We start from the raw sequence: 27,433 nt of genomic DNA on the forward strand, positions 1-27,433 counted from the left end.
CTGTTACAATGCATCTGAGCAGAGGAAGGTGGGGGGATGGAGAGGATGGAGGGGGGGGATTATGGCCAGATGACGCTGCCTGGCAGACAGGTGAGCTCAGCGTGACTCGGTGGACGGCAGGGGGGGACCAGGCCAGGCCAACCACAGGGAGGGGTGACCTCCTCGACCCCCGGCTCCGCCAGAGGGCCCACTGTGAGCGGCCGGAGGCGTCACCTCTTCCTACTGCCCTGTGGATCGCTGCCCAGAGCCCGCTGTCCTTGCCAATTCTACCTAGCGGACATGAGATGCATTCAGAGCAGCAACAAAGAAGGCCCAGGTTCAGGGGCCCTGGCATCTGATTCACAGGGGGAGGACCAGCGTGGGACGAGGGAGGGAGGCAGCAGTGGAAGAGCAGATGCTGAGAGCACATCTGGAGGAGTGATCTGTCTGTCCCCCACCTACCAGACCACCACAGACAACACTAAAACACACACAGGAAGTACACACACACACACACAATATGTTGGCTCAAAGGCTCAGATGAGGCCCCCATATCCATTATCAAGCTTGACACCCATTCCAACCAAAATGTTATCATGTATAGCCTACTAGTTTATATTTAGGCTAGCTGTTAGGCTGTGCATAACTGTCGATGTGTCATAGCCCCTAAAAAAAGAGACAGAGATTCTGATGGAACGGCTCGAGGCAGTTTGTTCAAATTGTACTGCCTCAGGGCTGGAGGACTACTGCGGCGGTAAGTCTAGTCTACACATCACAGTGACAGTCTCATTTCATGTCCAGCCCTTGAGCACGGACATGAAGGAGAAGGACCGGGAATTTTATAAAGGGACATTTACTCCTGAAAAGAGCACAGGGTTTGAGCGGGTTTGAGCACAAAAGGGGCTGAAGAGCAAAGTGCCCTGCAATAAAATGAAGTCAGGTCAGCAGACTACCCATGTGACAGCACACTGCCTTGGATTAGGTGGTGTAAGCCTATTAATGTGGTTTGGACTAGGTGGACCACCCGGTCTCCCCACCCCGCCTGGCCGGCCAAAGATTAGCCTGTTAAACGTACTTCCCGCCTGCATAAGATGCAAACTCTGCTCCTCATCCAATAGCAACAATTCAGATAGGGACCTGTCTGCCCACCCGTAACTCGAGTTAGCTTCTCTACCATTCAAATGCATATGGGATTTGTTTCCTTCAAAAGAGTACTTTTCTCTTATCAGCCATATTGTAGTAATTGGTTTGTCTTTATTAGGGCAGTGATATCATGAGTAAAGGAGGATGTCAAACTTCTCAGCCAGGCATGTGGCATTGCTTTACACTCCAATTAGAATCAAAGCACTTTTGAGTGAAAGGTAAGCCTCTTTTATTTTTTACTCTGGACATTGGTGAATCATGCCAGGAATTTTAGTAGGCCAAGCTACACAATTTTAAATACCCCTACAGGCAGTATGCTATGTCATTTCTGAAATATGAATCATTTGTCTCGTTTACCTGGTTAGGCCTCTGAACAGAGCAGGTAAATCTATAGCCTAATGAAATTCAGTCAGCGACCTTTATCATCATGCAATTTCCTTGCATAGCATTTTGGCAGTGTAACAAATGAAAGGGTACAGTTCGACACCGTGCCATTTCAAAATGACAAAAATACAATCTACCACTACATTTTTCCCCCCTACAGAGACTGGGGATTAACATTTCTGAGATTAGGTGGGCGGGCGTGTAGAATTTCAGCATCTTTCAGAGGCACAATGGCTCCTTCTTACGGTTTCCTCGTCTATTCTCCGACGGTGGGGGCTTGCTTGCCTTTGCTCCTGCATTCGTTATACGTTTTCAGAATAGCCTTGTTTTTGAAAACATGTTTAAGAACCACAGAGGGAAAACAAACTTTGTATTTAACCCAGTCGCAAATTTAGTTTTTTTTTTCTCCCCCAGAAACTTCCTATCACGCCGCTGCCACCTTCTGGGAAAAGCACGACATGGCGTAATAGTGCACAGGTGCGCTGCGACATGGGTTATTTATTTATTCTGGTCTGCTTTCTGTAGCCTGGTCCCCTCACCAGTAAAGAAATGAAGTTTATTTTGAGCCTTAATGCTAAACAGCAGTATGCCTGTAGTCCAACTGCTGCATATGAAACAAAGTAGCCTACTTTGTCACAGAAATTGTACTTTCGCATTTCAATATAAAAAAGATTAAAAGGAATTTAGAGCCAAGTTAACATTTATTTAATCGATGTGAAGCTGTTTTGGGAGGAAAGATGAATGAATCCCCTTGTGTGGAGAGCATAGACAATCTTCCCAATCATGGAAAATGACAATTACTGAAATATACTAGAAACAATGAGCCAAAGAATACATCATATCCAAACTACACACAAAGATAATGTCATACTACAGTAATAAGTTATTTCATCATGAGAGGAAAGGCAAAGAATGAACTCATGAAACAGTGAAGTCAACCTGCCCAGAATAGAGTCTCAATGTTTTCATTGCACATGCAGGACAACCACAAAGTAATCTTCTCTTCAAAGCTTGACACCCTCCCCTGGCTCCATGTACCCATCAAGAGGCAGCAGGGGGCTGAAGCGCAGCAAGGGCAGGTCCACCGAGGGGCAGCAGTCCTTAGGGCGAGCCCAGCTCTCCTTAGGGCGCCGTATGGGTGGGGGCAGCTCCGAGTTGGTGCGGATGGAACTGTTTTTGCAGTCAGGAGGGGGGATGCTCCCGAGGCTGCTGCGCCGACAGTGGACCAGGAAGGCCCCCCGGTGGTGGCGGTGGTACAGCACGCCCACGGTACAGAGGAGCAGCAGGATGGGGAAGCTGAACAAGAAACACACCACGTGTGCCTTTGATCATCCCGCTGGACTGTTCCGAATTACAGCCTAAGGTCAAAGGTTAGGCAAGGATTAGATGTCCACAATTGACTTCGTGCAAAGTCACCTTCATAACCATGCAACTTTATGTTTAACATTCTGTTAGGGTTACCTAAAGAAAATCAGGAATGTTAGGGTGGTGGTCTAACTTCTCAACTTCAGTGACACTGATTTTGAACTAACCAAATGTCATACTGTGTTTTCCTTAAACTTCAGAGAACAATAATTATACGAGGTACCAGTGTTACAGTGCTGCTGCTCAGGACTATGCTGATCTATCGTAATCGTCAACTCATTGTGGGGGTCCACACCAGCGGCCTTGGTGTCCACGCAAATGGTTCCTCCTGAGCCCAGCCTAGACATGTCCTCGAACCCGGAGTGGCATCGGCATGCATAGGAACCAAAGCGGTTCACACACTCTGCGTTGACGTCACACAGCACCAGCTGGGTCACACACTCATTCACATCTGAGACAGACACACACAGGGTGCAAAAGTAAGGTTGAGTAATGGAGTGATTCAATATGAAACTAAATCCCTTCAAAATCAATTATTTAAAGTCAAACAAACACAATGAAATTCAGGACACTTAATCGCAGGCTATACTATATCTATACAACACAATATCTTTTAAACCTCTGCAGTAACCTTTAGTGCCATTAGTAAAGAGCAGAGTACAGTGCAAAAGAACAAGCTACAGATGTATATTTTTGGGGGGAGGAAACTTTGAGACCTACCAGCGGTGGATCCAGAGACGATGACACTCTGTGTTGAGCTGCCCCGGGGGCTAACCACCCTCTAACAGCTCCTGCAGGGCCGGGTGCAGGGTCCTGTGAACCTTCACCCCTTCTGGCCCACCCCCAATACACAGCCAGAGGATGTAAAGTACTCCTGCACTCAACCTGTTGATACAACAACAACAAAAAGGCATTTCATCCATCAACTATTTTCTACAGTACCAACAACCCCTTTTTATGCAGTAAAAATACAACAAGCACTTGTTTGCAGTCAAGACAGACATTTGGAGCTCTTGGTTACAAAATGAAGCAAACCTACCTTTATTATTCTTTTGGAGGATAGGGTTTTGGGTATGTGGATCATTTCCAATTGCTCATTAATCTGAAAAACTAAATAATTGCAGTTCCAAATCACAAATGCACCAGTCCAATCATGGTAAATAATGACCAAAAGCCATATACAGTCTTTTTACACATTGATTTGTTACGGCCTTAGTTTAAAAGGGATTAAACAGAGATTGTCATCACTGGCCTGCCTACACACACACACACACACACACACACAAACCCATAAGTGGAATGTGTTTGTTTTTCGCAAAGGGCACGTACTGTAGATGGTAAAAAATATATACATACACTGCTCAAAAAAATAAAGGGAACACTTAAACAACACAATGTAACTCCAAGTCAAATCACACTTCTGTGAAATCAAACTGTCCACTTAGGAAGCAACACTGATTGACAATCAATTTCACATGCTGTTGTGCAAATGGAATAGACAACAGGTGGAAATTATAGGCAATTAGCAAGACACCCCCAATAAAAGGAGTGGTTCTGCAGGTGGTAACCACAGACCACTTCTCAGTTCCTATGCTTCCTGGCTGATTTTTTGGTCACTTTTGAATGCTGGCGGTGCTTTCACTCTAGTGGTAGCATGAGACGGAGTCTACAACCCACACAAGTGGCTCAGGTAGTGCAGCTCATCCGGGATGGCACATCAATGCGAGCTGTGGCAAAAAGGTTTGCCGTGTCTGTCAGCATAGTGTCCAGAGCATGGAGGCGCTACCAGGAGACAGGCCACCAGGAGACGTGGAGGAGGCCGTAGGAGGGCAACAACCCAGCATCAGGACCGCTACCTCCGCCTTTGTGCAAGGAGGAGCAGGAGGAGCACTACCAGAGCCCTGCAAAATGACCTCCAGCAGGCCACAAATGTGCATGTGTCTGCTCAAACAGTCAGAAACAGACTCCATGAGGGTGATATGAGGGCCCGACGTCCACAGGTGGGGGTTGTGCTTACAGCCAAACACCGTGCAGGACGTTTGGCATTTGCCAGAGAACACCAAGATTGGCAAATTCGCCACTGGCGCCCTGTGCTCTTCACAGATGAAAGCAGGTTCACAATGAGCACGTGACAGACGTGACAGAGTCTGGAGACGCCCTGGAGAACGTTCTGCTGCCTGCAACATCCTCCAGCATGACCGGTTTGGCGGTGGGTCAGTCTTGGTGTGGGGTGGCATTTCTTTGGGGGGCCGCATAGCCCTCCATGTGCTCGCCAGAGGTAGCCTGACTGCCATTAGGTACCGAGATGAGATCCTCAGACCCCTTGTGAGACCATATGCTGGTGCGGTTGGCCCTGGGTTCCTCCTAATGCAAGACAATGCTATACCTCATGTGGCTGGAGTGTGCCAGCAGTTCCTGCAAGAGGAAGGCATTGATGCTGTGGACTGGACCGCCCGTTCCCCAGACCTAAATCCAATTGAGCACATCTGGGACATCATGTCTCGCTCCATCCACCAATGCCACGTTGCACCACAGACTGTACAGGAGTTTGCGGATGCTTTAGTCCAGGTCTGGGAGGAGATCCCTCAGGAGACCATCCGCCACCTCAGCAGGAGCATGCCCAGGCGTTGTAGGGAGGTCATAAAGGCGCGTGGAGGCCACACACACTACTGAGCCTCATTTTGACTTGTTTTAAGGACATTACATCAAAGTTGGATCAGCCTGTAGTGTGGTTTTCCACTTTAATTTTGAGTGTGACTCCAAATCCAGACCTCCATGGGTTGATAAATTTGATTTCCATTGATAATTTGTGTGATTTTGTTGTCAGCACATTCAACTATGTAAAGAAAAGAGTATTTAATAAGAATATTTCATTCATTCAGATCTAGGATGTGTTATTTTAGTGTTCCCTTTATTCTTTTGAGCAGTGTATAAAAAAATCATACATCCCTTTACAGGGGTGGTTCTAGCTAGTATGGCACCCTGGGCAACCCCCCCCCAAAAAAAAAACCATTCTGCACCAACTAATTTTTATTCTGACATTTGGAACATCACAAATAATCATAACATTTAAAACTATATTAAAATATATACAAAATAAGACTCATATCAAAAGTAGATAAAGAAAAAATATATATAAATACAAGTATATAAATACAATTAAAGAAAATTGAATAATTACACTATTACCCTATTGTTAACACAAAACTAAAGTTGCACAAATCCTATCACACAGATAGAATAACACTTATAAAGAAGAGAACCTGATGATCACACTATTGCACTAAGTTAGTGCACCTCTATTTGATAGATTCCCCCGCTCCCTCGGGCTCCCAGTGGGAAAACCTGAGGTCAACCTACCCCCACCCATCTGAGTGGGAGACCCTCCCAGGAAGTAACCTGCCTAGCTCACAAACTAGAATCAGGGCGCCCACTCTGACCAGGTTAATTGACACAGTCCCACACGGTGACATATCATTGACGTGACGTGCAAATGAGATCGAAAACAGATTGCGCAAATGTCACCATTTCCGATTGTTTTTTTTGTCCATTTTTTTTTTGGTGCCAACACGGGCAGCTTTACATGTCGCCGAAACCTAAATCTGCCACTGCGCTTTGAGCATGGTGAAGTTACTAATTACACTTTGGATGGTGTATCAATACACCCAGTCACTAAAAAGACACAGGCGTCCTTCCTAACTAAATTGCCGGAGAGGAAGGAAACCCCTCAGGGATTTCACCATGAGGCCAATGGTGACTTTAAAACAGTTTAATGGCTGTGAAAGGAGGATACTGAGGAGGAATCACTGTACATCGACCAAAAATATAAAACGCAACATGCAACAAGTTCAAAGGATTTTACTGTGTTACAGTTCATATGGAAATCAGTCAATTTAAATAAATGTATTAGGCCCTACTATATGGATTTAACATGACCCGGGAACACAGATATGCATCTGTTGGTCACAGATATCTTAAAAAGAAAAGGTATGGGAGTGGATCAGAAAACCAGTCAGTATCTGGTGACCACCATTTGCCTCATGCAGCGCACCATCTCCTTCACATAGAGTTGACCAGGCTGTTGATTGTGGCCTGTAGAATGTGTCCCACTCCTCTTCAAATGGCTGTGCGAAGTCGCTAGGGGAACTGGAACACGCCAGCATACGTCGATCCAGAGCATCCCAAACATGCTCAAAGGGTGACATGTCTGGTGAGTATGCAGGTCATGGAAGACCTGGGGCATTTTCAGCTTCCAGGAATTGTGTAGATACTTGTAACATGGGGCAGTGCATTATCATGCTGAAACATGAGGCGATGGCGGCGGATGAATGGCACAACAATGGGCATCAAAATCTCATCACAGTATCTCGGTGCATTCAAATTGCCATTGATAAAAAGCAATTGTGTTTGTTGTCCATAGCTTAAGCCTGACAATACCATAACCCCACAATGGGGCACTCTGTTCACATTGACATCAACAAACCGCTCACCCACACAACGCCATATGCGCTGTCGGACATCTGCCCAGTACAGTTGAAACTAAGATTAATCTGTGAAGAGCACACTTCTTCAGCGTGTCAGTGGCCATTGAAGGTTAGCATTTACCTACTGAATCCGGTTATGACACCAAACGTCAGTCAGGTCAAGACCCTGGTGAGGAAACAAGCACGCAACTGAGCTTCCCTGAGATAAATAACTGCACAAACGGTCAGAAACTTTGGTTGTACAAACCCACAGTTTCATCCGCTGTCCAGATGGCTGGTCTCAGACAATCCCGCAGGTGAAGAAGCTGGATGTGGAGGTGCTGAGCTGGCGTGGTTAGACATGGTCTGCAGTTGTGAGGCCTGTTGGGCGTACTGCCAAATTCTCTAAAATAACTTGGAGGAAGCTTATGGTAGAGAAATTAACATTAAATTCCCTGGCAATAGCTCTGGTGGACATTCCTGCAGTCAGCATACCAATTGCACTCTGGCTCAAAACATGAGACCTGTGACATTGTGCTGTATGACAACTGCACATATTAGTGTCCTTTTATTGTCCCCCAGCACAAGGTGCACCTATGTAACGAGCATGCTTTTTAATCGGCTTCTTGAGACGCCACAGATGTCAGTTGGCTGGATTATCTTGGCAAAGGAGAAATGCTCACTAACAGGGATGTAAACAAATTTGTGCACAACATTTGAGATTAAAGATTTTTGTATGGAACATTTCTGGGATCTTTTATTTCAGCTTGTGAAACATGGGACAACACCTTACATGTTGCATTTATATTTTTGTTCAGTATCGTAACTCTGCAATACTGACTGACGGAGTGAAAAGGAAGCCTGTACAGAATAAAAAAGATTCCAAAACATACATCCTATTTGCAACAAGGCACTAAAGTAATACTGCAATTTTGAAGAAGCACTTTTTGTCCTGTATACACTGTTGTGTTTGGGGCAAACTCAACAACACAGTACCACTCTCCAGATTTAAGCATAGTGGTGGCTGCATAATGTTAAAAGAACACTTGTAATCATTAAGGGAAGTTTTTCCAGGATAAAAAAAAGCTAAATCCAAGAGGAGAACCCAGTTCAGTCTTTTCCAGACACTGGGAGAGGAATTCACCTTTCAGCAGGACAATAACCTAAAACACAAGGCCAAATCTACACTGGAATTGTTTACTAAAAAGACAGGGAATGTTCCTGAGTGGCCGAGTTACAGTTGACTTAAAATCTACTTGAAAATCTATGGCAAGACCTGAAAATGGTAGTCTAGTATTGATCAACAACCAATTTGACAGCATGAAGAATTTTGAAAATATATATTTTTTTAAAATTGGCAAATGTTGCACAGTCCAGGTGTGGAAAGCTCTTCGACTTACCCAGAAAGACTCATAGCTGTAATTGCTGCCGAAGGTGATTCTACAAAGTATTGACTCAGGCGTGGGAATACTTATGTCAATGAGATTTTTGTATTTCATTTTCAATAAATTAGCAAACATTTCTAAAAACATGTCTTCACTTTGTCATTATGGGGTATTGGGTGTAGATGGGTGAGGAAAAATTTCAATTTAAATCCATTTTCAATTTAGGCTGTAACAACAAAATGTGGAATAAGCCAAGGAGTATGAATACTTTAATGGCACTGTAAGACAACATCCATTTATGAAGAAAGTTATTAGAATACCCATCTAAATCCCATAAAGCCTATTGTCAAACAGGGGAAGGTTTCCATTCGTTATCCCACCATTCATTCTCCCCATAGTGGACATTAGGCTTACCCTGGCGTGACGTTTTGATAACCGTGTAAATCTCTAGGACAAAGGTGGCTTTTATCAATATACCTTCGGAAAACATTGTGTGACACAATGTTAGACTCGGTAGGAGGGATGGCATTTGTAGTTTGGGCGTCCACGTTCCTTCGCATAGCAGATGAAGTGCGTGGCGAGGGTTTGGGATTCAAGACAGGGGGCTGGTGTGAGGGGTCACTTCCAGGGTGTGCTGTGTGGGTCTGTGTGGCACCCCTCCCTGACCATGATGTACCCTGATGAGTGAACACCATAGGGGGGGGTGGGAGTCAAAGGCAGATGGGATTCATTGTCCACCACATCTCCACTCAAGTTACCCACTTCCCAGTCTTCCTTTGTCAAGCGACTCATCTAATTCAGTCCCCTCGGAGATTCCTCTGTTCCAGTCTTCTTCCTCTCTCTGAAAAGGATAAAACTTGAAGGGCCCCTCTCTGACCATTGGCTCCTCTGCTTCCCATGTTGGAAGCTCATTGGACGCAGAGGAGGAAGTGAGTTGGTCGAAATAGTCAAACACCATCAGTTGGTCTGAGCTGGCGGGGTGGGGTTGATCCAGTAAAATGGCCTCCGTAGGTTCACCCCCCGTCATGGGGAGAAACTTGGTGAAACTTCTCAGAGAGGGAAAGGGTTCCAGTTCTGTCGCTTTTGGTTCAGTCATCAACTTCCTGTCTTCTTTGGTGGTATCACCATAAGCATTGTACGTGACTGGCGGTACGAACGCCTCGTAACACCCATAGAAGCCCCTGTGGGGCGGACTGTGCTTGCCTCTGATCAGCTGAACCACATGGAGGATGTTGGAGAGGGACCTGTACTTGGCCTCACGCCAACACTTCTCCAGGATCCTGTGACCCCCCAGGGGCTCATCCAGGTGGATCTGGTCCAGCTTCCCGCTGCATGCATCTGACTGGGTGAAGTCCTCTAGATGGAGGAGCACACGTTTACCAGGGTCTACCTGGATGGTCCAGTTACACCAGAACGGTAGGTTGGAGCACAGGTCGTCTGGGGAGAAGAACTCGCTGCGCATCACCTGGTGGCAGCTCCGCAGCAAGGCATTGCCCTCATTACCACAGTCATCTGAGAAGAGGTGGACAGAGAGTGTGGAGGACAATCCAATGTTGTCAGAGTTATAGGCCTAAACAAGACACACGCATGCAGATCCTCACACACATACACGCACACACACTTTTGAAAGAATTCAACAAAGAGAATTCAACAGTTCGCAGTAAATAAACCATAGGCTAGTAGTGCACGTACAAATAGTAACTTTGAATGATTTCGTGGCATTTTAGTGTCACGCTGTGTTTACTTTTTCCAGTATTTGGCAAGCAAGTCCACTTCCCACACTGTCCCAGCTATTGTTACTTTTTTCATGCGGTGTTTCTTTCCGTTTCTGCCAAAAGTGGACGTAAACAGGTGAAATATATTGCTAATTAGCACGCTTTGATATTCGTGTGCTTCTGGTCTATATGGGTTGTATCCACTAGGTGTCACTGCTACACTGTTGGTAAGTTTATTTGTCTTCTGCAGCTCAACTTATCAGGTTCAACACAGATATTATATGTTATACCTTTATCTTACCAAGTACTTTATAAATACAAATATATTTGACAAGAAAGACACTTCCATCAATTTATTAATTATCCAATGGTAAAGATGTTTATTCTAAACATTTTATGTTTTGTATACAGTAGTGAACAGATATAGATACCTTTAGTACCTTCATGATTCAGACCAACTTTGAAGAACGAGAGTGATTCCAAGGTTTGATGTTTGAATATTTTTTTATTCACTGTCATAAAAAATTGAAATACTCCAGGTATCCATCACATTTCTGAAAACATAAAAAGAAAACAGACATAGGGCATAAAATGGAGTTGGAAGTACAGACCCAGTTGATTCCATTATAGGCTTGTGAGTCACAGGAGGTTGGTGGCACCTTAATTGGGGAGGACGGGCTCCTGGTAATGGCCGGAGTTGAACCAGTGGAATGGTATCAAATACAAACACATGGTTTGATGCCATCCCATTCACTCCATTCCAGTCATTAATGTTGAGCTGTCCTCCCCCCAGCAGCCTCCACTATTGTGAGTATCCAGGAAGAGCTCTGCACATAACATCTCACTACAGCCTAAAAAAACACTGGGTCACAGGTCTACTAACGCCTTAAAATTCTGGATTATTCAACAAATATTTATTCACCAAATGTGCAATTTTGTTTTATTAATACAAAAAAATACTTTAAAGCTGAGCTCCGCATAAGGTGAAATAGAGCCACTGGTCGCCCCAGGCACATTTGTTTTTGTTTTGTTTATGAAACAGAGAAGAGGAGCTCGATAAGTGTGGTAAAACATATATATATTTTTTTACACACATTGAGTGTACAAAACATTAAGGATGCCTGCTCTTTCCATGACAAAGAATGACCAGGAGAAAGCTATGATGCCTTATTGATTGTCACTTGTTAAATCCACATCAATCAGTGTAGATTTTTAAGCCTTGAGATAATTGAGACATGGATTGTTTGTGTCCCATTCAGGGGGTGAAAGGGCAAGACAAAATATTGAAGTGCCTTTGAACAGGGTTTGGTAGTAAGTGCCAGGCGCACCCGTTTGTGTCAAGAACTGTCTTGTTACTATTAAAAGATATATGGATCCCCCTCCCAATCGTAGGTGATTTTCACATATGACTGTTATTGTGGCAAATTACATTTCTTGCAAATGAAGGACCTCTCGTGCAATAGTGCTTGAAAAGTACATACAGTACTAGTACATTTATATTAATGATACTACATTTGCCAAACACAGTCTTGAAGAGTGTACATGAATGGTTGCTCATGTAAAAAAAATACTTTGGAATGCTAGAGATATATCAGCTGATTCTATTGAAGCTGGAACACATTGACTTGTGACGTGCTAGTCGGAACTAGGAAACTCAAAAATGTTCAACTTGCTAACTGGTTGAACACGGCACGTGTATAACTACAACTAATTAGCAAGTCAGAAAATTCAGAGTTCCAACTAGCACGTGAACCCAGCATTGCTACCGAACCTCGAGGATTTTGCGAATTCCACAAAAACCAAAGAAAGCACTTAGAACACATCAAAAAATGTATCAAAGACCCATTGGAAGCATCCCAAATGGCACCCTATTCCCTATATAGTACACTACTTTTGACCAGGGCCCATAGGTCTCTGGTCAAAAATAGTGCACTATGTAGGGAATAGGGTGTAATGTGGGATGCATGTAGATGTCTCACTGACAGTCCAATTCTGGATCGCTGAGCCAGGCCCAGATTTTGATCATCTCCTGCGGTGTCCTGCTGTGCACGAGCATTAAGCTCTTATACGTGCACGGGTTGCCCCTGTATTTCTCATCAATGTCAAACGTCCTGAAGCCCTTGTGCTTCTCCGGGACCAAGCCCAGCTTCTGGAGACACATCCCTGTGTAGACATCATCAATAGGATACAGCGCCACCTGCTGGGAGATGTTGTGCAACTGCAGTGCCAGTTCCCCAGAGTACAGGAACCCTCCTCCGCCGGCATAGGGCGGGTATGGCCCCACGAACACACTCTCTGGGATGAAGTACTTGAGCTTCCGGTCCCGGTGCGGGCCGGCGTTGGTGATTACATCCCCTATGAACAGATCCCTGGCCCTGATCTCTGGGAGATTGTGGAGGAAGTCTAAGATCCTCCAGGTGTTGACGAAGACGTCATCATCCCCCTTGAAGACAAAGCGGGCGTCGGGGCAACGCTGGCTGAACCAGTCCAGGAAGAGCACCTCTTTGAGGGTGAGGTTGAAGAAGGAGTCTCGGTAGTCCCACTGGAGGAGGTCCCCGTAAAGTCTGGCCTCGTGGCTGAGCATCCCAGACAAGTTGGGGAAGTGGTCGACTGCCACGGCATTTCCAAGGAGGAAGACCGTGGCTACAGTCCGATTGGCCAGAACGCCCACCCGCCCCCACGACTCCCGGATGGCCTGCCGCCGGTCGAAGTGGGGCGCCAGGGACTTGACGGCCAACAGGAGGTAGGGTTTGCTCTCGCATACGCGTGGCTGGTCCATGATCATCGGATACGAGCGGCAGCGCATGTGCTGCAGGAAGTCCTGGAAGCGGGGTGGCAGGGAGTTGTAGTCCTTCACCTGGGTGGTGACGCTGTAGTCCGGTTGGCAGGGGTCTGGGGACTTGGTGTCGTTGAGCCAATCAGGTAGCTCCAGGAGAGAGTCATTGGTCAAACCCAACATGAGGATGGGGTTGTAGATATAGTCCAGCCTCTGCTGCTCCTTATTCCAGAAGATCTCACTGGTCATCTGCTTCTTCCAGAACCTCTTGGAGGGAATGCGTGGCTTCCGCTGGTCCCCCTTATCCTGGCCCAGGTTCCGAGACACACCCACAAGGATGAAGATGAAGACATTGAGTATCATCATCACACACAGCACCCTGGTTTTCTTCCGACCGCCGTGCATCTTGGCTCTCTGCAGTCTCTGGACCTAGACAGGAAGTGGTAGAGACAAACAGGAAATAAGAGACCAAACCCAGAAGTTACAGACTTACAACGTACAGCGTATGAAGCGACCATAACGAGATCGGCAGACTTACAACAAACCCAGGAGGCATGGGCCCATTCAGAAACATAGTGAAAGGTAGTCGTGGGTCACAGCTAACAGCCTAAAGTGTTGAGGCAGCAGACTCAAGGAGAAATGTTTGAAGGTAAAGCAGGTTAGCGGGCCTTCTTGGTCAGTGCGTTGTTCGTGTCCAAGCCGGACCCAGCAGCAGCCACATACCAGCCCGCTTTTCATCCCCTAATCCCTGAGGAATGAGCTTGTGCACATTTTTCTTTAACCCTTCTTTATTTCCTTTGCTTCCTCCCTCTCTTTCTACAATGCCCAGACGAGCATCATCATGCGGTCCCAATTCGAGGAGCTCTCCCCATGACACCAATTACAGGTGGCAGTGTGTCAGTGTCATCTCAGGCTAAACTGGCCTCGCCACACAAAAAGAGCCACACATTTCCACGTACATTATTCATGTCACTGAGAGCTTTCGTGAGCCTCAGGGCACTGGCATGTAAAGGGATCTCTATGATTGTGTCAATGGTAACAGAGTGTAAAATTAGACAAACAGAGCCTTGGATAGAAGCAGAACATGTCGTGATTTAATCATACAAATGATAACAATGGTAATGGCTTTAATTCAACACATGTACGGTATCCTCATATATTTCCAATTTGGAAGTGAGGGTGAACATACAGGCCGTCATTGTAAATAAGAATTTGCTCTTAACTGCCTTGCTGAGTTAAATAAAAGGTTAAATAAATACAATAAAATAAAAAAAATACAGCTCTGTGTTTCAACCATGATCCAATCCGCTGAGCCATTGTAATCACTTTTAGTTCCTCCCGCTGTTATCAAATGATATCTAGCATATTACCTGTGACTAGCAGGAAATGACTGGTCAGGCTGTTGCTGTGGTCCCGGCCCAGACCTTCTTAGCCCATGTGGGTCTCCTGCATGGGAGAAGGTTCTAGAAAGGGGAACTGAAACAGGACTGGTGTTCCTGCAGCAGCCACCTGGAAACAAACAACAAAAAAGACACAAGCACACAGCATGTCAACAACACTGCGGTTTTTCTCCCGGAAGGGCAGGCATTTTCTCAAGGGGTTATAAAAGGGCTTGCGCAAACCAAAGTGCAATTAGACATGCTTATACGCTCCCTACTGTAGCTAAGCCCTACCCTATCCCTCCAAGAAAATAACACACAGACAAAGAACTACAAATCCCTCCAAAGAACCCGGTTACAACAGAGGTGTTGTTGTAGTTACTAGAGGTATTGTTGTAGTCAACGACTATCTGGATGTCACTATTTCTGTTTGCTGTAGATGATCTACAGTGACGGTTCGAGTAGACAATCTACTGAAAACAATGGAATCCTGTACCTTTGACCTCAGAGTTTCTTACTTGTGAAAGTAGATGGAATAATCTTAGCCTTTTAGCAAAGACGGTTGCTGATTGGCATTGCACCTCTTATTTACAAAACTAGACAGAGAGCTAGGCTACAGCAATTCAAAATATTGCTCTGCTGTGTGTGTGTGTGTTCAGCAGCAGCAGGATACTCACAAGCTGTCAAATCTAACCAGACAAGTTGAGCTTTGAATGCCGAGTCACGAAAATGACCCCCCCACTCACTTGCAGTGGCAGAATAGAGTGTGTCCCAAATGGTACCCTATTCCAAGCTGCTTACCTATTGCAGATTCAGTCTTCTTGCCTGGTGCAGGTCTACAATTTTGTTTCTGGTGTCCTTTGTCAGCTCTTTGGTCTTGGCCATAGTGGAGTTTGGAGTGTGACTGTTTGAGGTTGTGGACAGTCTTTTATACTGATAACAAGTTCAAACAGGTGCCATTAATACAGGTAATGAGTGGAGGACAGAGGAGCCTCTTAAAGAAGAAGTTACAGGTCTGTGAGAGCCAGAAATCTTGCTTGTTTGTAGGTGACCAAATATTTATTTTCCACCATAATTTGCAAATAAATTCATTAAAAATCCTACAATGTGATTTTCTGGATTTTTTTTCTCATTTTGTCTGTCATAGTTGAAGTGTACCTATGATGAAAATTACAGGCCTCTCTCATCTTTTTAAGTTGGAGAACTTGCACAATTGGTGGCTGACTAAATACTTTTTTGCCCCACTGTATATATATATATATATATCTGTCATTAAGTAGTAATATTGGACTCAATGAAGTAAACTGATGAAGTAAATACTATGTAACAGAAAAAAAACAACCACATCATAGTCCACTAAATAGTTACATAGTCTATCATTAGTTTACTTCATATGGTCAGTCATTAAACTTGAAGTAATGGTTGAGGGAGGCACTTGGGTACATGCTGGAGAGGCCACACAGACAGAGACGTAAACATCTTTATTTGTATTTTTTTTTTTAAATGTAACCTTTATTTAACTATTTGAGAGGAGGCCCCCATAATTAAACATCAGAAAAGCGTGTTTACTGAAGCACAGGTGACTCAACAGTGTGATATCAACAGGACTTAACAGGCCAGCCACTGATAAGAAAGTGAGAAGTGCTGACTTGAAGGACATTAGGTTTGAAATACATACACTCATCTAAGTATTGATTTGGACAGTGAAGTTACATTTTTTTTTATGTGGCTCTATACTCTAGCACTTTGGATTTGAGATTGAATGTTTTATATGAGGCAACAGTACAGAATGTCACCTTTTATTTGTGGGGATATTTTCATACATATCTCTTATATTGTTTAGAAATAAATGCACTTTATGTATCTAGTCCGCACATTTTAAGGTGTCAAGTATTTCGACAAATTCACTTATAATGTATTACATTTAGTCAAAAGGTTAGTATTTTGGACCAATATAAGAGTTGAGGAGTTGAGGAAAGACTGACACACTTCTTGTTTTTATAAGAAAATGAACGTGTTGGAAATTCCAAATGGTTTCCATAGTCAACTTACACACAGCACTGACAAACACACTTACCCCACCACACATGCCACCAGGGGTCTTTTCACAGTCCTCAGGTCCAGAACAAATACAAGGAAACATGTAGTATTATACAGAACCATGAGTGCAAGGAACTTCCTTCCATCTCATATAGTGCAAGTGAAAAGCAAACCTGCTTTCAAAAAAACAAATAAAGCAACACCTCACAGCACAGCGTCTCTCCCCAATGTGACCTACTTGTTGTGTGCATGTACTGCCATGTACAGTATGTGGAACTGATAGATGCACACACACACACACGACATGTTAATGTTTTTGCATGAATGCAAATTGTAAAGTCTTTTGTCTGTAATGTCTTCTTCGTTATTTTGTCGGACCCCAGTAAGACTAGCTGTCCCCATTGGCGTCGGCTAGTTGGGATCCTAATAAATCAAATCAAAATCCTAGCACACAATGACTACGTCAAGCTTGTGACTCTACAAACTTGTTGGATGTATTTTCCGTTTTTTTTGGTTGTTGTTGTTGTGTTTCAGATGATGTCGTGACCGGTAGAAATGAATGGTAAATAATGTATGGTCATTTTGGAGTTATTTTTTCAAATCGTAACTAAGAAAATAATATGTTTCTGAACACTTCTGCATTAATGTGGATGCTACCATGGTTACGGATCATCGTGAATCCTGAATAATAAAGAGAAAGTTACAGATGCACAAAGGTCATGCCCCCAAAACATGCTAACTCTTACCATTAGGAAATTTGTAGAGTCACAAGCTTCATGTAGTCATTACATGTTATGAATAGGGGACCAAATACTAAACTTTTGACTAAATGAAATACACTAGAAGTGAATTTGTCCAAATACTAATGATACATTCAAATGGGGGGGGGACTAGATACATAAATGCTTTCATTTCTAAAACGGTAAAACCGATATGAAAATAACCTCAAATAAAAGGTGATGTTCTGTACTCTCGCCTCATCTGGAACATTTGATTTCAAATCCAAAAATATTGGAATATAGAGCCACATTTTAAGTTTAGTTTCACTGTCCAAATAAATATGTAGGGGACATGTGAATGATATAGATTTCAAAGGTTACTATGGACCTCTAGTGATGTAAGCCACTGATGTAAAAGTAACAATTGAATGAGCACGCTAACTGTTAACTCGAAGGACATTTGGTATGACGGGAGAAATATAGACATGTGAATGATGTAGATTTTCATGGTTACTACGGCGCTCTAGTCTGGTTGAAGACGCCTACAAGGAGCCTCTTTAGTTGGCTCTGGAGTGTCATAAATGGAGATAATGGAGAATAGAGTGCCTCTCAATGCTCCCTCATCAAACACAAAGGAAAACATTGCATTACTAATAGAGATGCTGTGAAAAGAGACTAGTCATAGGCCTACCTACATATGGAGCAACACGTTTGAGAGGGAGGTAGTGTACAGTTGGAGTGTACAGTGTGTGTGTGTGTGGCCTCCCCAGCACATGTCCAAGCGTCTCCCTCTGAACCATTACTTACCCTGTCAGTGAAGAATATGCAACAGACAAAGGATTTTGACAGTATCACTTCGTAACCATTTGGTTTCTATGGTGAATTTCCCTTTGGAATCCCATTCGGTCCCAAATAACTGTTTCAATCAATGGTTCTACCTAGTGTTCCATATATCCAGAAATGACTGCCTCTCTCTCCCCTTCCTCCTAATGCATGCTATGCTATTAGATGAGCAACTGCTAGCAATCAGGTACTCAATGAAAACACAGACTGAGCCCCTTGTTGACTATACTGGTCACACACTGAGTGTATAAAACATTAGGAACACCTTCCTAATAATGAGTTGCATCCCCTTTTGCCCTCAAAAAAGCTCTACAAGGTGTTGAAAGCATTCCACAGGGACGCTTGCCCATATTGACTCCAATGCTTCCCACAGTTGATTCAAGTTGGCTAGATGTCCTTAGCAAGTTGGACCATTCTTGATACACACAGGAAACTGTTGAACGTGAAAAATCCAGCAAGGTTGCAGTTCTTGACACAAACCTGTGCACCTGGCACTTACTAGCAAATGCCATTTAAATATTTTGTCTGGCCCATTCACCCTCTGAATGGCACACATACACAATCCACATCTCAATTGTCTCAAGGCTTAAAAATCCTTCTTTAACCTGTCTCTTCCCCTTCATCTACAATGCATTTGGAAAGTATTCAGACCCCTTGACTTTTTCCAAATTTTGTTACATTACAGCCTTATTCTAAAATTGATTAAATTGTTTTTTTTTTCTCTCATCAATCTACACACAATACCCCATAATTATATATTTTTTGCAAATTAATAAAAATGGTAAAACTGAAAAAATACACATTTACATAAGTATTCAGACCCTTTACTCAGTACTTTGTTGAAGCACATTTTTGCAGTGATTACAGCCTCGAGTCTTCTTAGGTATGATGCTACAAGTTTGGCACACTTGTATTTGGGGAGTTTCTCCCATTCTTCTCTGCACATCCTCTCCACCTCTGTCAAGTTGAATAGGGAGCGTTGCTGCATAGAGATTTTCAAGTCTCTCCAGAGATGTTCGATCGGGTTCAAGTCTGGGCTCTGGCTGTGCCACTCAAGGACATTCAGAAACTTATCCCAAAGCCACTCCTGCATTATCTTGGCTGTGTGCTTAGGGTCGTTGTCCTGTTGGAAGGTGAACCTTCGCCCCAGTCTGAGGTCCTGAGCACTCTGGAGTAGGTTTTCATCAAGGAGCTCTCTGTACTTTGCTCCATTTATCTTTCCCTTAATCCTGACTAGTCTCCCAGTCCTTGCCGCTGAAAACCATCCCCACAGCATGATCCTGCCACCACCATGCTTTTAGGTGCCTTTTGGCAAACTCTAAGCGGGCTGTCATGTGCCTTTTACTGAGTGGCTCCCATCTCTCAAAAAATCCAAGATGGCATATATTTTTAAACATTTTTCTTAACCTCAACTTCAACATACTCTCCTGCAACCCGCCTCACCCAATGTGGTATGGATCTGCTATTTTCTTTACTTTAGAACCGGAACCCCCAACAGAAAGTACTAGCTAGTAGTCAGCTAGCCACTGCTAGCGGTCATCAGCTAACCTTTAGCCCGGACAACTCCTGCCAGTCTGCATAGCGCGATTCAACCCAGAGCATATTGGACTTCTTCTTCCCCATATCTCCGGATTCCTACCGCAAGCTCTGAACCTTTTCACCTGGATCATCGCAGCTAGCTAGCTGCTATCTGAGTGGCTACTCCTGGCTAACGTCTCTGTCCTGTAGTAAGCACCAATTAGCCTGGAGCTAGCCTATGCTAGGCCCATCTCCCGGCTAGCTGAAGAGGTCCATCAGCCACTCCTTGGACTACAACACCTATTTTGCCAATTGGCCTGGACCCCTTTTACTGCCAATACGGAGCCCCGCCGATTCATCACGACAGGACTACCGACGTAATCCGCCCGAGGGTGTTTTTCAACAGGCTCCTCCGTCGTGACGTCCCCTGAATGCCCATCTGCTAGCCGCGGCCCGCTAGCTGTCTAGAGCATATCGGACTGTTAGCTGAAGGGGTCCATCAGCCAATTTCTTGGGCTACTATACCTATTTAGCCAATTGGCCTGGACCCTTTTCTACACGGAGCACTGCTGATCCATCACGACTGGTCTACCAACGTAACCACACGAGGGGGCTACAACAGACACGAGGGGGCTACAACAGACTTCTTCCGTCGCGACGTCCCTCTAAGGCCCTTCTGCTAGCCTGCTTGCCCAGGCCCGCTAGCTGTCTGAATCGCCGTGTCTCCAGCCCGCCTAGCGACTAACTGGACCATATGATCACTCGGTTACGCATGCCTCTCCCTAATGTCAATATGCCTTGTCCATTGCTGTTTTGGTTAGTGATTGTCTTATTTCACTATAGAGCCTCCAGCCCTGCTCAATAAGCCTTAGCTAACCCTTTTGTTCCACCTCCCACACATGCAGTGACCTCACCTGGTTTAAATGCAGTCCCTAGAGACAATACCTCTCTCATCGTCACTCAATGCCTAAGTTTACCTCCACTGTATTCACATCCTACCATACCTTTGTCTGTACATTATGCCTTGAATCTATTCTAACGCGCCCAGAAACCTGCTCCTTTTACTCTCTGGTCCGAACGTACTAGATGACCAGTTCTTATAGCCTCTAGCCGTACCCTTATCCTACTCCTCCTCTGTTCCTCTGGTGATGTAGAGGTTAATCCAGGCCCTGCAGTGCCTCGCTCCACTCCCATTCCCTAGGCACTCTCATTTGTTGACTTTTGTAACCGTAAAAGCCTTGGTTTCATGCATGTTAACATTAGACGCCTCCTCCCACAGTTTGTTTTATTCACTGCTTTAGCATACTCTGCCAACCCGGATGTCCTAGCTGTGTCTGAATCCTGGCTTAGGAAGGCCACCAAAAACCCTGAAATTTTTATCCCTAACTATAACATTTTCCGACATGATAGAACTGCCAAAGGGGGCGGAGTTGCAATCTACTGCAGAGATAGCCTGCAGACATCCGTCTTGCTATCCAGGTCTGTGCCCAAACAATTTGAGATTCTACTTTTAAAAATCTTCCTTTCCAGAAACAAGTCTCTCACTATTGCCACTTGCTATAGATCACCTTCTGCCCCTAGCTGAGCCCTGGACACCATATGTGAATTGATTGCCCCCCATTTATCTTCAGAGCTCGTGCTGTTAGGTGACCTAAACTGGGACATGCTTAACACCCTGGCCATCCTACAATCTAAGCTTGATGCCCTCAATCTCACACAAATTATCAATGAGCCTACCAGGTAAACCCCAAATCCGTAAACACAGGCACCCTCATAGATATCATCCTAACCAACCTACCCTCCAAATACACCTCTGCTGTCTTCAACCAGGATCTCAGCGATCACTGCCTCATTGCCTGCGTCCGTAATGGGTCTGCGGTCAAACGACCACCCCTCATCACTGTCAAACGCTCCCTAAAACACTTTAGCGAGCAGGCCTTTCTAATCGACCTGGCCGGGGTATCCTGGAAGGATATTGACCTTATCCCATCAGTAGAGGATGCCTGGTTATTCTTTAGAAGTGCTTTCCTCACCATCTTAAATAAGCATGCCCCGTTCAAAAGAATGTAGAACCAGGAACAGATATAGCCCTTGGTTCACCTTTGGCGTACTTCCTTAGTATCGAATAGCCCCCGCGATATGCAACTTTTCAGGGAAGTTAGGAACCAACATACACAGGCAGTTAGGAAAGCATAGGCTAGCTTTTTCAAACAGAAATTTGCATCCTGTAGCACAAACTCCGAAATGTTCTGGGACACTGTAAAGTCCATGGAGAATAGGAGCACCTCCTCCCAGCTGCTCACTGCACTGAGGCTAGGAAACACTGTCACCACCGATAAATCCACGATAATTGAGAATTTCAACCCCTACCCCGGTCAACAGCCCTGCAACCCCACAGCAACTTGCCCAAGCCTTCCCCATTTCTCCTTCACCCAAACCAAGATAGCTGATGTTTTGAAAGAGCTGCAAAATCTGGACCCCTACAAATCAGCCGGGCTAGACAATCTGGACCCTCTCTTTCTAAAATGATCCGCCGAAATTGTTGCAACCCATATTACTAGTCTGTTCAACCTCTCTTTCGTATCATCTGAGATCCCCAAAGATTGGAAAGCTGCGGCGGTCATCCCACTCTTCAAAGGGGGAGACACTCTAGACCCAAACTGATACAGACCTGTATCTATCCTACCCTGCCTTTCTAAGGTCTTCGAAAGCCAAGTTAACAAACAGATCACCGACCATTTCGAATCCCACCGTACCTTCTCCACTATGCAATCTGGTTTCCGAGCTGGTCATGGGTGCACCTCAGCCACGCTCAAGGTCCTAAACGATATCATAACCGCTATCGATAACAGACAATACCATGCAGCTGTATTCATTGACCTGGCCAAGGCTTTCGACTCTGTCAATCACCACAATCGGCAGACTCAATAGCCTTGGTTTCTCAAATGACTGCCTGGCCTGGTTCACCACCAACTTCTCAGACAGAGTTCAGTGTGTCAAATCGGAGGGCCTGTTGTCCGAAACTCTGGCAGTCTCTATGGGGGTGCTACAGGGTTAAATTCTCAGGCCGACTCTTTCCTCTGTATACATCAATGATGTCGCTCTTGCTGCTGGTGATTTTCTGATCCACCTCTATGCAGGCGAGCACCATTCTGTATACTTCTGGCCCTTCTTTTGACACTGTGTTAACTAACCTCCAGACGAGCTTCAATGCCATTCAACTCTCCTTCCGTAGCCTCCAACTGCTCTTAAATGCAAGTAAAACTAAATGCATGCTCTTCAACCGATCACTGCCCACACCTGCCTGCCCGTCCAGCATCACTACTCTGGACGGTTCTGACTTAGAATATGTGGACAACTACAAATACCTAGGTGTCTGGCTAGACTGTAAAAGTCCTGCAGACTCACATTAAGCATCTCCAATCCAAAATGAAATCTAGATTCGGCTTCCTATTTCGCAACAAAGCATGCTCTTCAACCGTTCGCTGCCCACACCTGCCCGCCCATCCAGCATCACTACTCTGGACGGTTCTGACTTAGAAAATGTAAACTCTTCTTCCAGACTCACATTAAGCATCTCCAATCCAAAATTAAATCTAGAATCAGCTTCCTATTTCGCAACAAAGCATCCATCACTCATGCTGCCAAACATACCCTCGTAAAACTGACTATCCTGCCGATCCTTGACTTCAGCGATGTCATTTACAAAATAGCCTCCAACACTCTACTCAGCAAATTGGATGCAATCTATCACAGTGCCATCCGTTTTGTCACCAAAGCCCCATATACTGCCCACCACTGTGACCTGTATGCTCTCGTTACCTGGCCCTCGCTTCATATTTGTCATCAAACCCACTGGCTCCAGGTCATCTATAAGTCTTGGCTAGGTAAAGCCCCACCTTATCTCAGCTCACTGGTCACCATAGCAGTACCCACACGTAGCACGCACTCCAGCAGGTATATTTCACTGGTCACCCCCAAAGCCAATTCCTACTTTGGCCATCTTTCCTTCCAGTTCTCTGCTGCCAATGACTGGAACTAATTGCAAACATCACTGAAGCTGGAGACTCATATCTCCCTCACCAACTTTAAGCACCAGCTGTCAGAGCAGCTCACAGATCAGTGCACATAGCCCATCTGTAAATAGCCCTTCCAACTACCTCATCCCCATACTGTTATTTATTTTTTATTTTTGCTCCAGTACCTCTACTTGCACATTAATCTTCTGCACATCTATTACTCCGCTGTTTAATTGCTCAATTGTAATTATTTCGCCACTATGGCCTATTTATTGCCTTACCTCCCTTATCTTACCTCATTTGCACACACTGTATATAGACTTTTTTCTATTGTGTTATTGACTGTATGTTTGTTTATTCCATGTGTAACTCTGTGTTGTTGTTTGTTTCGCACTGCTTTGCTTTATCTTGGCCAGGTTGCAGTTGTAAATAAGAACTTGTTCTCAACTAGTCTACCTGGTTAAATAAAGGTGAAATAAATCAAATAAAAATCTACCCACTCTACCATAAAGGCCTGATTGGTGGAGTGCTGCAGAGATGGTTGTCTTTCTGGAAGGTTCTTCCATCTCTACAGAGGAACTTTGGAGCTTTGTCGGAGTGACCATCAGGTTCTTGGTCACCTCCCTGACCAAGGACCTTGTCCCCCAATTGCTCAGTTTGTCCGGGCAGCCAGCTCTAAGAAGAGTCTTGGTGGTTCCAAACTTCTTCCATTTAAGAATGATGGAGGCCACTGTGTTCTTTGGGACCTTCAATGCTGCCGACATTTTTCGCTACCCTTCCCCAGATCTGTGCCTCGACACAATTCTGACTCAGAGCTCTACGGACAATTCCTTCAACCTCATGACTTGTTTTTTCCTCTGACATGCACTATTGGACGTTATCTACACAGGTGTCTGCCTTTCTGAATCATGTCCAATCAATTGAATTTACGACAGGTGGACATAGCAAAGGGTCTGAATACTTGTGTTGTTGGCCACTGTTTCAAATACTAAATTATTTCCGTATGTAAGTCCCTATATTTATAGAACATTATATGAAAAGGGCCCATTTGGTCGCAATTAATTAGCTTGGTTTCTCAGAGATCAAACTATATTTCAACAAAATAATGTTGCAAGAATGCTAATCCTATCGGTTCCTAACTACAGAAACAATTTCTGAACAATATGAGATGGCGGATGTCATGGCTTGATGAAACGACATTGAACGAACCATTATGAAGTAATTATCAACAGTTCCTATGTTCATTACAGGTGATTAACTAAGTCATCTTTCCCCTAGAAACAATGATGATTCATTATATAATCTAACATTGATCAAATACTCGTATTTATAGGAGCAAAACTGATAGAAGCAAAATTAATAACGTTGATATGTTTTTCTATCTGGCATACGTAGCTATGGTGGCGTTGCAATATTAGAATCTAATATGTTTGCTATAGCAGCAGGACTCAAACGCAATTAATGGTCTTCTAAGTTATAATATGCTAACCAATACGGTTAAACAGCATGTATTCTCTAAACCTGGTTGCTGTACTTTACCTGAATAGCAAAGTTTCCAATCCAAGGAGCCACATTTTGGCCAACAGCCTACAAAACGAGTCTATATGAATATACTCCTTTACCGCAAAAAGTTACAAGAAACATAACTTTAGAGTGAGGCGCCTATGCTCACTATAAGCAATCCATGTTAGTTTAATATTTCATAGATCACAGTAGAAGTCCTGTGTAAAGTGAAAGTCCAGGACTTGCCAAAATGAGAGAGAAAGAACACGCCTTAGTAACGTTCGGGGTCTGTTCCTCTCTGATCTCGACTTCTACTCACCCTCCGCATTTTCAGAAAGAGGAAAATTCCAGCCTGCGTTCAGATCAGTGGGAGAAATAATAATATTCGTATTTTATTCTTAGCGTAACGTTTGAGGGGCACGACTCCTCCTTGAATTATGTGACGTACCCTTTGATATTAACTAGGGGCAGCGTATTTCCTTTTTTGTGTACTTTACTGAATATGTTGGGAGAGCATGTCATTTAGATTTCTCATATTGTAAAACCAAAGTAGAGTACTTTCATTTCCCTCGCTATACAAGTAAGAGACAGAATGAAATGCGTGAATTCAGTTGAATGCATAGTATACATGGCTTCAAATATTGTTTCAGTTAATGCTGTTTGTTAATGAGGATCACCGACAATGACTAGCCCACATCCTCATGTCACCCTCCCCCAAGTCAACTCAGTTATTACAGTGTTTCTGTCGCAGGTTGTATATTATTGTCATGAATCTTGCCCTAAAGGCAGCTCTACAGAGTGATCGCTATAGCTCGCACAGCCACAAAGTAATAGAATTGGATTTTAAAACTAACTCTAACCTTAACCACACCTATAACACTAAAAATAATCATTGGCGACCCCACTAGGCCAATGTGTTACTTTGCAACTGGCGCAGTTAGCGTAAATCGCTCAGTTCTGCCTCCAGGGCAAGATTCATGACAATAAATGTCAACCTGCGTTTCTGTCTTGCCTTTACAGAACCAAAAGCTCCACTGTGATTACCATCTATTTTATGAGCTTGCGGTTCCAAGTTCATATGTGGACTCCATAATTAAATGTGTTGTTTGTATCTTTATGGGTAGATAGAGTATATACACTGTATACAAAACATTAAGAACACCTTCCTAATCTGGAGTTGCACCACCCTTTGCCCTCAGAACAGCATCAATTTGCTGGGGCATGGACTCTACAAAGGTATTGAAAGTGTTCCACAGGGATGCTGGCCCATAATGACTCCAATGCTTCCCACTGTTGTGTCATGTTGGCTGGAAGCCCTTTGGGGGATGGACCATACAGACAGGAAACTGTTGTGCATGTAAAAACCCAGCAGCATTGCAGTTCTTGACACAAACTGGTGCGCCTGGAACCTACTACCATAACCCGTTCAAAGGCACTTCAATCTTTCGTCCTGCCCAGTCACCTTCTGAATGACACACATGCAAAATCTATGTCTCAAGGCTTACACATCCTTCTTTAATCTGTCTCCTTCCCTTCATCTACACTGATTGAAGTGGATTTAACAAGTGACATCAATAAGGGATCATAGCTTTCACCTGTATTCAACTGGTCAGTCTATCATGTATAGAGCAGCTGTTCCTAATGTTTTGTATGCTGTACATGATAGGCTTTCATATACACAATTCAAGGCTCTATACAGCAAGACAGTTTTCAAATGAATGACTAAACAAAATTGGCTGAAGATTTCAGTGAAATATAGTAGGATGTAATGTTGGATGAAATGTTGTAGAAAGTAAATCCTCTTATGCAGAGGTTTCGGCCGGTGATTCAAGACTACAGGTGTTTCTGGTACACCATCTCTGCCTCACATGCTTCAACTTCCTCTTTACAGTAATCTTATAGTACGTCCTCTTTGACATAACTTTCTCAGCAGTGTCACTCTGGCCGTTTCCTCCTTCGGGGAAGTAGTGTTGTGAGCTTTTCCTTTACTTGAGAATGGCAAAAGCCCCGTGTTCTCCAGTCAACCCAACACCATTAAGACTCTCTAAAAAGGAAGTGACAATGCAATTAAATCCATTTCAAGCCTCTCAAAGTTCCTAATTTCCCAGTTCAATAGTCAACTCTGGTTGCGACACACACACTTGCTTATTTACATATTAACTAGATTCAACTTTGTGTCACCACCCCACCTGTATTTGGCAG

General features: G+C 44.2%; 2 protein-coding genes across 4 annotated transcripts; both read right to left on the reverse strand.

The window, feature by feature from the left end:
- Positions 1-2,200: 2,200 nt before the first annotated feature.
- Positions 2,201-10,880, reverse strand: LOC112230124. The gene is made up of 5 exons (XM_042310651.1): positions 10,875-10,880; positions 9,478-10,289; positions 3,647-3,756; positions 3,095-3,322; positions 2,201-2,864 (listed from the first exon to the last, which is right to left on the reverse strand). Exons 1-5 carry the CDS (start codon positions 10,878-10,880, stop codon positions 2,689-2,691), a joined length of 1,332 nt encoding a protein of 443 aa, XP_042166585.1. The 3' UTR covers positions 2,201-2,688.
- A 39-nt stretch (positions 10,881-10,919) lies between these two features.
- LOC112230368 (N-acetyllactosaminide beta-1,3-N-acetylglucosaminyltransferase 2) lies at positions 10,920-25,700 on the reverse strand. Of its 3 annotated transcripts, none has more exons than XM_024396630.2 (3): positions 25,551-25,700; positions 14,581-14,719; positions 10,920-13,639 (listed from the first exon to the last, which is right to left on the reverse strand). In XM_024396630.2, the coding sequence occupies exon 3, from the start codon at positions 13,613-13,615 to the stop codon at positions 12,410-12,412; it is 1,206 nt and encodes a 401-aa protein (XP_024252398.2). In that variant the 5' UTR covers positions 13,616-13,639; positions 14,581-14,719; positions 25,551-25,700; the 3' UTR covers positions 10,920-12,409. The 3 variants fall into 3 exon arrangements, with proteins under 3 accessions (XP_024252398.2, XP_024252399.2, XP_024252401.2); XM_024396631.2 differs by lacking the exon at positions 25,551-25,700 and adding an exon at positions 25,268-25,536; XM_024396633.2 differs by lacking the exon at positions 25,551-25,700 and adding an exon at positions 15,391-15,409.
- Positions 25,701-27,433: the final 1,733 nt, after the last annotated feature.

The sequence above is a fragment of the Oncorhynchus tshawytscha genome, linkage group LG32 (genome assembly GCF_018296145.1).
Source record: "Oncorhynchus tshawytscha isolate Ot180627B linkage group LG32, Otsh_v2.0, whole genome shotgun sequence".
Classification (NCBI taxonomy): Eukaryota; Metazoa; Chordata; class Actinopteri; order Salmoniformes; family Salmonidae; genus Oncorhynchus; species Oncorhynchus tshawytscha.